Source organism: Hippocampus zosterae, chromosome 3, assembly GCF_025434085.1.
Source record: "Hippocampus zosterae strain Florida chromosome 3, ASM2543408v3, whole genome shotgun sequence".
Lineage (NCBI taxonomy): Eukaryota > Metazoa > Chordata > Actinopteri > Syngnathiformes > Syngnathidae > Hippocampus > Hippocampus zosterae.
In genome coordinates this window covers 11,205,890-11,221,925 of record NC_067453.1, presented here as the reverse complement: position 1 = coordinate 11,221,925, position 16,036 = coordinate 11,205,890, and the positions used below count along the sequence as shown (strand labels likewise).

At 43.9% G+C, this 16,036-nt stretch overlaps 1 protein-coding gene across 3 annotated transcripts in view; it reads right to left on the bottom strand.

Moving 5' to 3' along the window:
- The window catches only part of btbd11b (BTB (POZ) domain containing 11b), a 122,848-nt gene that overhangs the window by 5,582 nt on the left and 101,230 nt on the right, over positions 1-16,036 (bottom strand). For 2 of the 3 annotated variants that reach the window (XM_052061642.1, XM_052061640.1), the window contains exons 3-7: positions 15,401-15,605; positions 8,738-8,890; positions 8,341-8,506; positions 3,093-3,182; positions 668-769 (exon numbers count right to left, since the gene is read on the bottom strand). In XM_052061642.1, the coding sequence (XP_051917602.1) occupies positions 668-769; positions 3,093-3,182; positions 8,341-8,506; positions 8,738-8,890; positions 15,401-15,600 (711 nt within the window). In that variant the 5' untranslated portion in view covers positions 15,601-15,605. The remainder of the gene's footprint in view (positions 1-667; positions 770-3,092; positions 3,183-8,340; positions 8,507-8,737; positions 8,891-15,400; positions 15,606-16,036) is intronic. The other variant, XM_052061641.1, reaches the window with a different exon arrangement.

Here is a 16,036-nt window from a genome sequence, read left to right as displayed (position 1 = left end):
CCTGTCCACAGGGGGGAAAAATTGTGAAAACTTCTCAAAGTTCCCCTGAGTTAGACACAATAAATATGAGGTTGAATCATGCTGGCAAAAAGAGAATATGCTTGTTATAAAGGTGTTTTTTTTTAATTAACATGAAACAACTTAAACCTCAAAACTCTACAGAAAGCATCATTTAACTATGCATACACATACATTTTTCTTTTTTCTACTTTCTACAATCTTACGCATTCATCCATCTCACCATGCGCAGCTGTCATGAAACACTACTAACAAGGAATATTTTACAGTGAAAAGCTTGGGAAATTATTTCATATACCCAGTAGTACATCTCTTTTTAATTCTGAATGGTATTTATTCAAAGGGAGATCAAAATGCCGGTTTAAAGCATTTTCTGTTAAAAGTAAATTACATAATCCCAGTGTGCACATCATTGAGAGGGCAGACTGAATTAGCCAAATGTGCTCGATTACAATTAGTCCACTGCGCATGGTTCACCTTTCCATGTACCAAATGGAGCCTGTTCCATTTGCTGGAAATGGAACCCCTTCTTGATCATGTCCAAATAGAAATAAAAAGACAGAAGATGACCGTTGATTGAAGTGAAAATGACGACCAACCATGAGTTGAAGCACAGAGAGAGTCAACAGATGAAAGAGGACATCACTACCTGCACCACAGGCACATGTCCATGTGACACAGCAAAAGTGAGGGGCGTCGCCTGGCGCGTTTCGGGAAAGACTGAGTGGTGCCTGTGCACTGAGTTTGGCACCTGGGGAATGGACATCGGGAGCGGGGTAGTTGAAGGAGGGGATGGGGGACATGAAAGGGAGATGAGGGAGAGAGACATGAAGCCATTAAAAACGACGACATGGCCAAGTAAGCACAAGACAAGCTATTGCAGGGAGGACAAAAAGCGCTTCGGGAGCACCTGGAGTAATCATCTAAGAGGCCTGGGGCGGCAGAGGACAACCTGTCAACATGCTGACCTTCTAATGAACACAATAAATTGATCTGTCTAGTTAGGCCTCATCCTAATGGATTTTCTCTGATCCCTCGTCCCTCCACTGCGGTTTCTCCAACAGGGCTTCGACCTACCTCAGGGTTATCTCTCGTGTGTGGGGAGAATGTAACAAATCAAAGTGAGGTTCTTGATGCCAATGAGCACACATTTTCCACAGGTGAGAGTGTGTGATGAGATCAAAAGAATTTAACATAATTAGCGGATCAATTAAAGGCTAAGTGATGCATAAATTGCACTTAGCGTGTCTTTGTGCTTTGGCCGAGTGTCAGTGAACTGCAAATCAAATCTGCGTGATGGCTGATGATGCATGTTGCTGAGGTGATAATGGACAGAATCAACTTGATGTTGTCTCAGACATCTTTTTCTATGGATTCTGTGTGACCTTCCCTAATCTAAAGGACATCACTGTCTCCCCCTTTTAAATCAGCAAGATCAAACAATAACCAAAATAAAGTGAAAGCTTTGTTACTGGAGTGAATTATTCAATATGCATTTAAGTTGGTTTGCCTGCACATTCAAAAGAGCCCAATGGCCAGGCCGGCATGTGGGGTTAACAACATGGGCTGTAACTTCATGTTTGAAAAACTCCTCTGATTGTCCCTTGTTTGTTTTAAGCCAATGTAGAGGTCCCATTTTGGGTCACATATTCAAAAGAAATTTTTGACAGTGACATGAGAGGAAAAAAATAGTAAAGAATGTTGTGGACAGAAAGTAAATAAGGCTCATTATTTTTTTTAATTATGTATTCGGAAATACAATCACCATTATGGTGATTTTAGTTAGCAGTTATGTACAAGTGCACAACCCAACATAAAGTGGATTACAGTGGCACCTCTACTTATGAAATGAATTGGTTCCGGAAGAAATTTCTTCACAAGAAAATTTTGCAAGTAGAGACGCGTTTTCCATGTAAATGCCCTAATCCGTTCCAAGCCCCCCAAAATTCAGACATTAATGTTTTCTAAAGCATAAAAATGCATCAAAATATGGAACAAATTAATGTTGCAAATTAGATTATCGCACAATGTAAAAAATAAAGAATAAAAATTAGGGTTATTAAACTTTTTTTTTTTGCCCTCTTTAGTTCATGTTCTCTCCAGGAGTGTTTTTTGCCTGGCGTTTTGTAAAGAACTGAGCAAAAGACGTTTGCTTTTGTCGGCTTTTAACAATCCTTTGAAAATGCCCAAGGCAAACATCAGCAGAGTGAGCGATCGCCGGACTGGTGAACACTTTTTCTGGGGACGAGGCTGCTGCATAAACACACATCTATTGATCTACATGCATAGACACATACCGGGTAGAGGTACCTTTTAGCCAATGGGATGCCAGGATGATGATCAGGAATAGCCAATGGCAGAGCAGCTATAAGTATGTTGCATTCAGGAAACTGCGAAGCAACCCATACTGTATTTTTTTTACCTTTCGTATCTTGAAATTTCTTTCGGAACTAGAGGCAATAATTTCTTGTTGAGGTGTTTCGTAAGTTGAAAATTTCATATGAATGGACATTCGTAAGTAGAGGTACCACTGTATATCCAACACAAATGATATATAAGCTTGATTCCGATATTTAGCTACATGAGTGAACAAAAACAACAACAAAAAAACACCTCTCAGCTTATGCGGTAGAGTGCAGCGTTAGAACACAAGCACAATAATAAAGACATTGTGAAATTATTACCTCTCTGTCGGTGTCCATAAAAACAGAACATTTTAAGTGGGATCCCACCATTTTAGGCAATATATTTTCGCAACTCTTGCACTGGAATTACGTTACCTAATGGTGTGTCCACTCAGGACAATTATTCCCTGATGATCATGAGTGCTTAAACAATAAACAGTACAATGCATGGAAAGGAAAATGAGAGAGATGAGGATCACTAAGTCTGTTTTTCTCTACTTGCTGCACCATACCTGAGATAGAGGGTTCTTACACAACAACGCCTTTCATGTCTTGGTACCCTGAAACATGCTATTCTCACTACAATACATAATTCAGTATTGCTGGCTCACATTTTTTTTTGCTGTTGACCTTGAAATACCTTTGATGTATTACAGCCAAAACACTAACCTCACTGTTAATATTTGCTCCAGCATCCAGCAGCATCTGCACCATGGCCTCGTCTCCACGGACACAAGCATACATGAGTGGGGTCATCCCCTGCATGAGCACAAGCACCAAACACAAGCGCACAGCTGTGTCATATCTGAAGGTAACGCTGTCCTTTCAACATAACATCACATGCACACTTTCTTTTGGCTGCACAAGTCACAATGGTCATTCTAAAGTGCCAGAAATGTAGCCTCGCGTTGATAACATTTCTGAGGGGCTGGTAGAGTGGGAGCAACTTCAGATAAATTAATTTGTGCTTTTGTAATGATTTGGACAGCATTGTAGAGAGTGGAGCGAGCATGTCTGCCAAACAATCAGACAAACAAGCTCGGGCTTTCCTGTATGGAATTAATTTGTTGACGTTGTGCATGTGTGGTCCTCCACTTTCCTCCTCTATAAGGTTAATTGAAGACTCTCAATTGTTCATATAGGGTTGAATGCGAGTGTAAATGTTTGCTTGTCTAAATACAACCAGTCTAGGGTGAACCCTGCCCAAAGTTGGCTGGAATATGCTCCAGCTCAGTCTTAACCTTGGACAGGATAAACCTTGAATAGATGGATCTGAATCAAATATTGCAAACATCATCCATCAATCTGAGCACTTATCCTGTCCATGGGGAGCTGGACACTCAGCCAACTGATTTATTGCAAAATGTGGACTGCACCCTGGATCTGTTGCCAGTCATGCAACCAAGATGTCTATTGCATTAAAAACACTGACTACATACATCGTCTCAAAATTCCTGATCAATTTCCATATACATTGCACCCAAATTCTGGTAGTTACCAGCTCATCTACGGTGTCTGAAAGTTTTAAGGGAAAAAGGAAATCACTTCACATCCTCTGTACTTTGCCTCTGGACCAAGGTTCATTCTTTTTTCCAAGATACAACCCTGGCACTTGACTGCACTCTAATAAACTGCAGTGGTGTAGCAATTCATCATAAGGAGATTTTTCTTTCTACATTTTGACTCTGATAGAGTTCTTTTATTAGATTTCTTTAGAATGTTATTAGTTGCACAGCAGTGGACCCACCATAAACTATAAGCCATACAGGTACAGAAATGTTGTGGCCTTACACCATGGGTGTGTGTATAGTATTAATTTAATTTTCATCTTAACCTCCATACACTCATGGTCTCCCTGAGAAGATTGGACCACAACAAATCTTATCACAAGCTTTTGTCACGGATTCCAATGAAAACCAAGGTCAAACCTTTTGGCCATAATTCCTGAAGATATGTTTGGCGCAGGGGTAACCGACAGTTTGACAGAAATTATGAACAGTTTGAAATAGCAGTCAGTGTTTGCATAAAACTTTCTGGCTTCAGCTAGAAAGCAAAAAATAAACGTCATGAAAAGCCTGCTCGAACCGATGAACTCTATTTGGAGGGATTTTGAATGGCGGCATGTGTCTGCTCACTTCCATTTGATTGTGATTACTTAATTCTGACTCCAGCCACATACCAATTTATAAGAGAGTGTGCACAATTGTGCAATTGCATTATTTCGTTTTTGTTTTTTTTAGTTCCCTTCCTGAAAGAATTTCAAGGAGTTGTACATCTTGTAGGTCATATTCAGGGTGGGAATTTTTATTTTCTTGGTCTCATTTTATTGTATGAGATAGTAGCATTTCATCAGAGGCCTGGAGACTTATTTTATCAACTGTATATAATATTTTGCATGTCTGCATAGTAATCAAGATGAAGCAGCCACCGTTTACTTTTGTTCCACAGGCAGTGTGACAACTTTCTGTCCACATTCATCCATCCATCCATCCATCCATCCATCATCTACCGCTTATCCGGGGCCGGGTCGCGGGGGCAACAGCTTTAGCAGGGAAGCCCAGACTTCCCTTTCCCTAGCTACTTCCTCCAGCTCTCCCCGGGGCATCCCGAGTCGTTCCCAGGCAAGCTGGGTGACATAGTCTCTCCAGCGTGTCCTGGGTCTTCCTCGGGGTCTCCTCCCGGTGGGACATGACCGGAACACCTCACCGGGGAGGCGCTCAGGAGGCATCCGAATCAGATGCCCAAGCCACCTCATCTGGCTCCTCTCGATGTGGAGGAGAAGCGGCTCGACTCTGAGCCCCTCCCGGATGACTGAGCTTCTCACCTTATCTCTAAGGGAGAGCCCGGACACCCTGCGGAGAAAACTCATTTCAGCCGCTTGTATCCGGGATCTCGTTCTTTCGGTCACGACCCATAGCTCGTGACCATACGTGAGGGTTGGGACGTAGATCGACCGGTAAATTGAGAGCTTCGCCCTTTGGCTCAGCTCCTTCTTCACCACAACAGACCGATACAACGTCCGCATCACAGCAGACGCTGCGCCGATCCGCCTGTCGATCTCCCGCTCCCTCCTACCCCCACTCGTGAACAAGACCCCAAGATACTTGAACTCCTCCACTTGGGGTAAGATCTCCTCCCCGACCCGGAGGGGGCACTCCACCCTTTTCCGACTGAGGACCATGGTTTCAGATTTGGAGGTGCTGATTTTCATCCCAACCGCTTCACACTCGGCTGCGAAACGCTCCAGTGAGAGTTGGAGAGCCCCGTTTGAAGGCGCCAACAGCACCACATCATCTGCAAAAAGCAGGGATGTAATACTGAGGCCCCCAAAACGGACCCCCTCAACGCTTCGGCTGCGCCTAGAAATTCTGTCCATAAAGGTTATGAACAGAATCGGCGACAAAGGGCAGCCTTGGCGGAGTCCTACCCCCACTGGAAACGATTCCGACTTACTACCGGCAATGCGAACCAAACTCTGACATCGGTGGTATAGTGACCGAACAGCCCGTATCAGGGGGTTCGGTACCCCATACCCACGAAGCACCCCCCACAGAACTCCCCGAGGGACACGGTCAAACGCCTTCTCCAAGTCCACAAAACACATGTAGACTGGTTGGGCGAATTCCCACATACCCTCAAGGACCCTGCTAAGGGTGTAGAGCTGGTCCACTGTTCCACGGCCGGGACGAAAACCACACTGCTCCTCCTCAATCTGAGGCTCAACTTCCTGACGGACCCTCCTCTCCAGCACCCCTGAATAGACCTTACCAGGGAGGCTGAGGAGTGTGATCCCTCTGTAGTTGGAACACACCCTCCGGTCCCCCTTTTTAAAAAGAGGGACTACCACCCCGGTCTGCCAATCCAGAGGCACTCTCCCTGTTGACCACGCGATGTTGCAGAGGCGTGTCAACCAGGACAGCCCCACAACATCCAGAGCCTTGAGGAACTCCGGGCGGATCTCATCCACCCCTGGGGCCTTGCCACCGAGGAGCTTTTTAACCTCATCGGTGACTTCAACCACAGAGATAGGAGAGCCCACCTCAGAGTCCCCAGGCTCTGCTTCCTCCAAGGAAGGCGTGATGGTGGAGTTGAGGAGGTCTTCGAAGTACTCTGCCCACCGGTTTACAACGTCCCGAGTCGAAGTCAGCAGCGCCCCATCCCCACTGTACACAGTGTTAGTGGTGCACTGCTTCCCCCTCCTGAGACGTCGGATGGTGGACCAGAATTTCCTCGAAGCCGTCCGGAAGTCGGCTTCCATGGCCTCACCGAACTCTTCCCACGCTCGGGTTTTTGCCTCGGCGACCACCGAAGCCGCGGTCCGCTTGGCCAGTCGATACCCGTCAGCTGCCTCTGGCGTCCCACAGGCCATAAAGGCTCGATAGGACTCCTTCTTCAGCTTGACGGCATCCCTTACTGCTGGTGTCCACCAGCGAGTACGAGGGTTGCCGCCACGACAGGCACCAACCACCTTACGGCCACAACTCAGATTGGCCGCCTCAACAATAGAGGCACGGAACATGGTCCACTCGGACTCAATGTCCCCCGTCTCCCCCGGAACATGGGAAAAGCTCTGTCGGAGGTGGGAGTTGAAACTCCTTCTGACAGGGGATTCCGCCAGACGCTCCCAACAAACCCTCACAATACGTTTGGGTCTGCCAGGACGGACCGGCATCTTCCCCCACCATCGGAGCCTACTCACCACCAGGTGGTGATCAGTTGACAGCTCCGCCCCTCTCTTTACCCGAGTGTCCAGAACATGCGGCCGCAAATCCGATGATACAACTACAAAGTCGATCATCGAACTCTGGCCTAGGGTGTCCTGGTGCCAAGTGCACATATGGACACCCTTATGTTTGAACAAGGTGTTTGTTATAGACAATCCGTGACGAGCACAGAAGTCCAATAACAAAACACCACTCGGGTTTTGATCGGGGGGGCCGTTCCTCCCAATCACGCCCCTCCAGGTATCACTGTCATTGCCCACGTGAGCATTGAAGTCCCCCAGCAGAACAATGGAGTCCCCAGCAGGAGTACTCTCCAGCACACCCTCCAAGGACTCCAAAAAGGGTGGGTATGCTGAGCTGCTGTTTGGTGCATATGCACAAACAGCAGTCAGGACCCGTCCACCCACCCGAAGGCGGAGGGAGGCAACCCTCTCGTCTACCGGTGTGAACCCCAATGTACAGGCACTGAGCCGGGGGGCAATGAGTATGCCCACACCTGCTCTGCGCCTCTCACCGTGAGCAACTCCAGAGTGGAAGAGAGTCCAACCCCTCTCGAGAGAACTGGCACTAGAACCCAGGCTGTGTGTGGAGGCAAGTCCGACTATATCCAGTCGGAAATTCTCTGCCTCACACACCAGCTCGGGCTCCTTCCCTGCCAGAGAGGTGACATTCCATGTCCCAAGAGCTAGCTTCTGCAGCCGAGGATCGGACCGCCAGGGTCCCCGCCTTTGGCTGCCGCCCAGCTCACATTGCACCCGACCCCTTTGGCCCCTCTCATGGGTGGTGAGCCCATGGGAAGGGGGACCCACGTTGCCTCTTCAGGCTGTGCCCGGCCTGGCCCCATGGGTGTAAGCCCGGCCACCAGGCGCCTGCCAGCGAGCCCCACCTCCAGGCCTGGTTCCAGAGGGGGGCCCCGGTGACCCGCGTCCGGGCAAGGGAAACCTAGATCCATTTATTTTTATCATCATTGGGGTCTTTTGAGCCGTGCTTTGTCTGGCCCCTCACCTAGAACCTGTTTGCCATGGGTGACCCTGCCAGGGGCATAAAGCCCCAGACAACTTAGCTTCTAGGATCATTGGGACACACAAACCCCTCCACCACGGTAAGGTGACGACTCACGGAGGGGTGTGCACATTCAGCAAGTGTAAATGTGCTTGAACATAAATGATTGAAGTGAGCTGCCTGTCTCTAACCTGCTCACTCATGCTGTTGATACCATCCGGCCCCAGCAGGTTGACAGCCTGTTTCACCAAGTCTGTGCGTCCACAGCTGAGCATATGGAAGCCCAAGTTTTGCAGGAGCTTTGCCTCGGTTGAGGCAGCATCCAGTTTCCTTGAGGTGCTGAAGCAGTCATCCGTTCTGAAGGCCAAAGCGGACCAAGTGAGTTAGGTGGATGTTTTGATGTGCACAACGTGCAACTGATCACCCAAAACACAAAGTTTAATTTTTTTTTTACAAAACCATACAAGCAAAATAATTCCTTGCTGAGATGAATTGAGTTTTAGAAGGTGTGTGTGCATGTGTGTGTGAGTGCATGCATGCATGCAATAATGTGTGTGCATTGTGAAGCCTAAAGGACTGCAGCTGTACCGGAGCTGGCGGGGCTCGCAGTCCACTCCTGGCAGCAGCAGCCTGGCAGCCTGCCGAACATCATCGCTGTCCACAGAGAAGCTCCGTCTGTGCTCAGTGTGAACAACAGCCACACGCACCCACTCCATCAGAGGCGGTAGCAGCATGAACGGCCTGTGGGGGGAGATCGAAACACATGTGGCATCAGCAAGTGTGCAATAGACGTTTTTATATATCTATACATATATATATATGTTTTTAAATTCAACTCGGATACTACAATTTGCATATGTTATCTTTGCTCAATTGCCCAGCGAGAAAGTACTTTCGTAAAAGATGACCCCTGCCAAGTAAATGGAATTAAAGAAAATGCTATAGAGATGTGCTGGTCTGAAAAAAATGCATGACCATTATAGGGTATAGCTCATGCTGACACATAAGATAAGATAAGATAAGATAAGATAAGATAAGATAAGATAAGATAAGATAAGATAAGATACGATACGATAAGATAAGATAAGATAAGATAAGATACGATACGATAAGATATCCTTTATTCGTCCCACACTGGGGAAATTTACAGCCTCCAGCAGCAAGAATGTATGTAGAAAGAAGAAAGAAGAAAGAGAAAAAAACAACAAACATCTTTCAATTAAATGCAATCTGAACACAAAATGGATAAATCGCAGTACTATTTACAATTTTCCTTCACATCATTTAATTACTATTATTATTATGATTGTTATTTTTTATTCATCAGCCTGACAGCAGTCGGTAGGAACGAGCGTCGGTATCTCTCCTTCTTGCAGCGCGGGTGTAACAGTCTCTGGCTGAAGGAGCTACCAAGTGCATAGTCGTTTTTATCCACTCTCTGGCTGAAAAGATCTTTCATAAATGTTCATGATTTGGCATTTTCATACAAAATCAAAGCAGAAAAATAATGTGATTCACTCAACTTGGAATTCATCCATCCATCCCTTTTCTATACCGTTTGTCCTCATTAGAGCTGAGCTCGAGGCCTTTCCCAGTTGACTTTGAAGAGTTTAGCGGGCTACAACCAGCAATGGTAGGCACTTTCTTTAGTCCACAGGTGTCAAATTCAAGATTTGCCATGCCACATCATTTTATGTAACTTGTAAAAGCAAATTATTAGTATCAGATTAATGTTTCCTGCTACAATACCACTATTGCACATTGCCTTCACTCTTAAAAATACAGAGTAATTGCAAGCATTATTTGTGACCAATCCCTATTAAGATAAATGTACGGTAATAAGATTTGTGCAGCTGATTTTTGCTGGCCTCTGATTTCGAAACCATCCATCCATTTTCCGATCCGCTTTATCCTCACAAAGGTCACGGGGGTTGCTGGAGCCTATCCCAGCTGTCTTCAGTCAGTCGGTGGGGGACACCCTGAACCGGTTGCCAGCCAATCGCAGAATAGTAATAGCCAATATATAATGCATTAAGATTCCTTGAATTAACACAGTATAATACGTTGCTGTGGTACATTCTTGATTCCTGCTCGGATTACACAACCACAAGAACACACTGTCATCGAAGCCAAACAAGCAGATGGAGTGCATCTTTCACACATGCCAGCATACTGAGTTGTAAGGTGGTAAGGGTGTACTTGTTAGCAGTCCTGCTGAGACAGATGCAGGAAATGACAACCATATGGCTGATCCTGACCCCAGTGTTTCCACTGTTTAAGATAAGATAAGATATCCTTTATTTGTCCCACACTGGGGAAATTTACAGATGAGGAGTATCCCTGAATTCAATAATGCAACACACACACTGACACATGGAAGAGATCTTATTCATGAAGTTGAAAATATGCACATTGCACACATGAATGGCATAAATCGCTCCATTGATCCTACAGGTAAACACATCCTCGGATTTTACTGCAGCGAGATCACTGAAAATACACAAGCATGGTTCTCTGCATTTCGACCTTCACTGATGTACCAACAGCATGTTATGGATACCAATAGGCACTTCTTCCACTTTGGCAAGTAAATGAGCTGTCACCAAAACATGTTACAAACATGGCAAGTCCCTCCAGCTAAGCCTAATTACATTACCGGTACATTCATTTTGCATTCTAAAAACAGAATTTATGTTCATGAGGCATGTGTTCAATGCGGCCATTAGAGGGTACACGTGATTATTTGGTTCTTGAATGTTTCATCTCAAATCGGGAAATAAGTATTATAGTGAATGTTATAGCACCAACATATATTATTTGATATAAGCATGTTTCGTGCACTGATTGATACGCAAGGCGTGAACTATCTTCAGGCTCTCATATGGTGATTGCTATTAACCTTTTGAAGAAACTTGGTGTGCTGCCTTAAGGGTTAAAACTGGAATATTAAGAGGGTAAACGATACATGTAGAGAGCTTGGTGTGCAAGTGGTACAAACCTGTCAATGGTTGTTATTTAATCACTTGTAAGTGCCTCTCTGAGTTCAGAGGTATCATTGACCTTTCATATATCCAAGCAGAGCCATTTAAATTTTGCTAGCCTCATTAAAACAATGCAGAATGCTTGGAATGCTGTGAAAGCCATTCATTTGTTCAAATTGCTTCCCAGATGTTGAAAGATCAGTGTTTTTAAGTTCCACAGAGCTGTGACTAAATGTGCAACATTGTTAGAATCACTGCGATCAGTCACAAACTAACACAGTTGAATAAATGTTAAACTGAGTAAAATTGTTGGTGATATTACACATACTATTTTGAGCTCTTAGGTTGTTCATAATTTATTTAGTCACTGAAAATTCATTTAATATAAATATGTTAATAATTGAATTCTTTGCACTAATACAAAGAAAATTGGTCTTATCATGAGTGTACTGGCCCGGCCCACTTGAGATCAGATTAGGCTGTATTCGGCCCCCAGACGAAATGGAGTTTAACACCCCTGCTCTCCAGATCTCAATTATTTTGAAAAGGTCTAAATCAAGTAGGGCTCTCCCTAGCGGTTAAACCTAATCTAGGCCTAAATCAAGGATAGTGAACTCTGGTGTTTGAATTTTTAGAATTGCCAATATTCATGTGCCAATTACGAAGCCGTTTATCGAGTTGTCATGGAATTCAATTCATTATCCTTATACCTTTCATGACACCCATTATATTATAAGTGCCTATTTCCACCCCACCGTTCTTTCCTCTTATATCATGTCACCGCTCCACATGTCATGCTCGAGCACAGCTTTACTAAATAGAGACACTGCTAATGTGTTTAATATGAGAAAACCACAAATGACATTGTGTGTGGGTTGTTTTTTTTAAACAAATGTCGTGAATGAAGATTCTAATTGGATATCCGAAAGACCCGCATCAACTGAAAGCAAAAATGCCCGTTGCCCACAGTGACGGCCTGCTCACACTCAACGCCATTCTTGCATCACACCATGCACAATGCTGCTAGCTGACGTAGTTTTCCGCGCCATTGCAGAGACTGTGCACAGCTCAAGATACTGTCAAAATGCCAAAAGATAACAATATACATTTGACCTTAAACCATTTACGAAGAATGTCTTGTGCCCCTCGTTATCCCCTGAGACAATTATTATTTGGATGTAAATGACTTGTTCAGAAACAAGCAAGCAAGGGAAAAAACATGAAATCACTGCCAGAGCCTTACATCATTCTGACAAACTGAGGATGCTGCTACTGCAGCATCAATCAATACTGACTGCATCTGCCTGCTGCAATGACTCTTTCATGCAACTCTTCAGGTCATTTAAAGGACTTATTCTGTTTTTCTAGTTACTTTTAATAGCTATTCTATGAGTGCTTGAGAATCTGGTTGGACACTGCGGGAGGAGGTTGAGGAGGTAGAAGTAAATAAAATCTCAGTCGGCAGAGTTGCATAAGCAATGTGGAGTGACAAAGGAGTATTACCTGTGGATTGTACGCACTGCATGCTGAGGTGAGAGGGGTGCATACTTTCTGCAGGGGTGTCAATTGTAACACCGAGAAAAGTCCCCCAGCAGTTGTCTACTGTTGAAATATGATGCTGGTGATCATCAAGGATTCATTTTGTTTACTTGACAAAAGATGGGAAGCAGCAGGAATTGGACAGATAAATCAATAAATATCAGCCCCTATGGGGGTGGTTCATTAAAAATGTGTCCGCAATAGCTAGATTTTTTTTTTTTTAATCTGAATGTGTGACAAATAAAAATGAAGATTTAATGAGACAATTTACTTCACTGGGAAGATTTTGCCATAACAGCAACAGTTATTCTGACCATCTGTTTAATAATCAGGATATGGAGTCTTTGTTCTGTTTTGGTTTGTTTCCATTTTCCTTGATAAAGTGCACGTGGTTGTTATTGTAATACTGTATCTTAATAAGACTAAAGTGTCCTTGGGTGTCTTGAAAGGCGCTTATAAATAAAATTTATTATTATTATTATAAACTGAAGAGAACTGAATTTCACAGCAGAACCCACAGAGTTAAACTTGGTTCAACATTTACTAAAATAACAAGAACTTGGACCAAACAGCAGGCTCCCGAAGCGTTTTGTTGTACAACGTGACATGTGGATCAACCAGACTGTGTTCACACAAGTCACTGAAGTCCAAAACACACTAGTTGCATCTTATTGGGGAATGTACAGTTTCACACAAATCAGCATGCGTGCCACTACACAGGGAGGAAGAACAAAGTGAATATTTAGGCTTGATACGATCAAGATTATGGAGCCGAGACCCAATCAACAATTGAAGGAGGAATGATCGCACCCCTGCTGCTTCACAGTTTTTTCAACGATTGTTCGACAGGACCTAAATTTTAATTTTTCATTCTACAAGTTCTTAAAATGACCTTAACATTACAGTGTTTTCACGACCTTACGACACACTGTATTAAAAGTCGTAGGTCAGTTACGGGTGATATTTCTGTATCTAACACATACACAAGACGCATTCTTTTATTGGATGCAGGAATGGTAAAACGTACGCAATCTTGAAAAAAAAAGTGACGCATGCATGTACTATAGTGTTTAAAAAAGGCAGCGGGAGCAAAACTGAGTTTGGTTGTACTTTATTGAAGTACCGGTATTTAACGTTATTTTTTGATCAATCCTCAACCTCAAATCCATCAGGGTCCTAATCTTCTGCATCCGAAATGAACAGCTGGGCAAGTTCACAATCAAACATGCCAGGTTCCCTCGCGTGATTGTCAGAGTAAATCTCGTTGCCGTGCAGCTCCGGCTTTTATGAAAGCTCGAACAACAGCACAAGGAGATATGTTAGCACAAGGATCCAAAATCCAATTACAATTTACGGCGTAACTCGCCGGGCGGTGCCACTCAGTCTGAGTAAAGTTGCGCTCGCCGCTCGCAACTTCACTTTGGCCATTTCTGTACATTAGCATGGCAACCAAGCACAACAGTAAAAGCAGACTTCACATGCCCCGTTGTGCGTATCGCTAGCGTGCTGGTTGCCTTCTTCTCTCCAGTGTGGTTCACCGGGATGTCAAAAGTGACATGTGCTTTCATCCTGGTTGGTGATGTGCTTGGGCTGGATATGTTTGTTGGCAATCTTTTTGTTGTCTTTCAAAATTCAAGGTATGCTTGTCCCACATCACTTGCCATAGTCCAAGCGGGTTTGTGGGGACTGGTTGAGAGAACAGTCGATCATGGCATTACTCAGTCAAGCGCACCCCTCATCGAAGTCACACAACAACATTCACAGATTTTGGAACTTTGTGGACATGGCCACCTGCATTATTAGACGTGCTGTCCATTTTGGACAAAATGTAAGACTTTTAAGTGTGTATTTTGGCCATGAAAATATGGTACTCAATTAGCCTGTCTTTTTGCATCATATGTTAGCATTTAAGTAGTGGCCTTTTGTTCGACAAAATTAGATGGGTTGGTTCAAAATGTATGCATTTAAATATACAATATTTGATTATCTTTTGTGTGCTACTTTTGTAGAAAACTAGGCGTGACAAATAAACAGCTTGAAGCAGCATGCTTTGAACTGTGCGAGCGACTGATGAATGAATGTCTTTTAATAAGTTTGGAAGGGACAAAATTACGTTAAAAAAACTTTTATGGTCTTTCTATGTTAGATGTTCATTATTATGGATGCATCTGAAATGTATGCCCCAAGATAAACTGAGGTACAGTGATCCCTCGCTCTAACGCGGTTCACCTTCCGCGGCTTCGCTGTTTCAGATTTTTTTGGGCAGTTTTTTAATGCTTTTAACCCTTTAAATCAGAACGTGCCGGCGGGGCCGCGTGTCGACAGTACATTATTTCCAAAAACGATTATAGTAATTTGTTGAAAATGTTTGGGGGTTTTTTTTGTAATTGAGCCTGAAAACTGGTTTTGGTCTTTGATTTCATTGTATATATAGTTAAGTACTGTATAATAACTGTAAAAAAAATAATGTTCACGACTTCACGGATTTCACTTATCACTGGTTCTTTTTGGAACGTAACCCCCACAATAAACGAGGGATTACTCTATACTGTAACATTAACCCGCCTTCGTAAATGGTGAATCCCCATGAACAAAGAAAAAAAGAGATGCAGAAAAAAGACCACCCGCCAAAACATAGAAACTATCCTACATCGTGAATAGTCCCTATCTAACTTGACAACAAGTTTGTTTCGATTGTTCACTTACGTAACTTTGCCGTTTTGCATCTTACCTCTCAGTTTGTAAGGAAACTTTTGATGGCTCCACGTTCGGGTTCTCCCACTCCATCTGGGGGCAGTGCATGAAGTAACACAATGTGTAGATCGCCTCGGGGGCCCAGTGTATCACTGCGCTCTTCTGATGGATGGGTGTCCCGTTGTTGTGGTTCTTGGTGTACAGTGGCTGGAGGTAGTGCATAGCTCGTGACACCATGTCACCTACACATCATACCCAACACATTCACACCATGGAGGGGGGTGGGGGGGGCAACAAAAAAAGGACACAGTTAGTATATAACTGGCCTTCATTTTCTTCCAATTTGCATCCTGTTCACTTTCGTACAACATTCATTTACAGTGTTTTCCAGTATATTCCAAAGGAGAACAATTCTTTTATCTGTGACGCATTTGCATTTGAAGAGTCTACCAGTTTGTCCCAATAGAAAAGACGTGAAATTACAAGGTAAAATTATGGAATTATAAAAGGCAACAAGAAATACTTTTTCACACAACAATGCTGACATTCAAAACTGCGTAAAACAGTATTCAACAAACAAACATTGATGATTACCACAAGGAAGCTTATTCTGTGCCAATTACGATTAGTCAGCAAGTGCTTTCCCAGGTAAAAATGCTGAAATTCTTTTTAA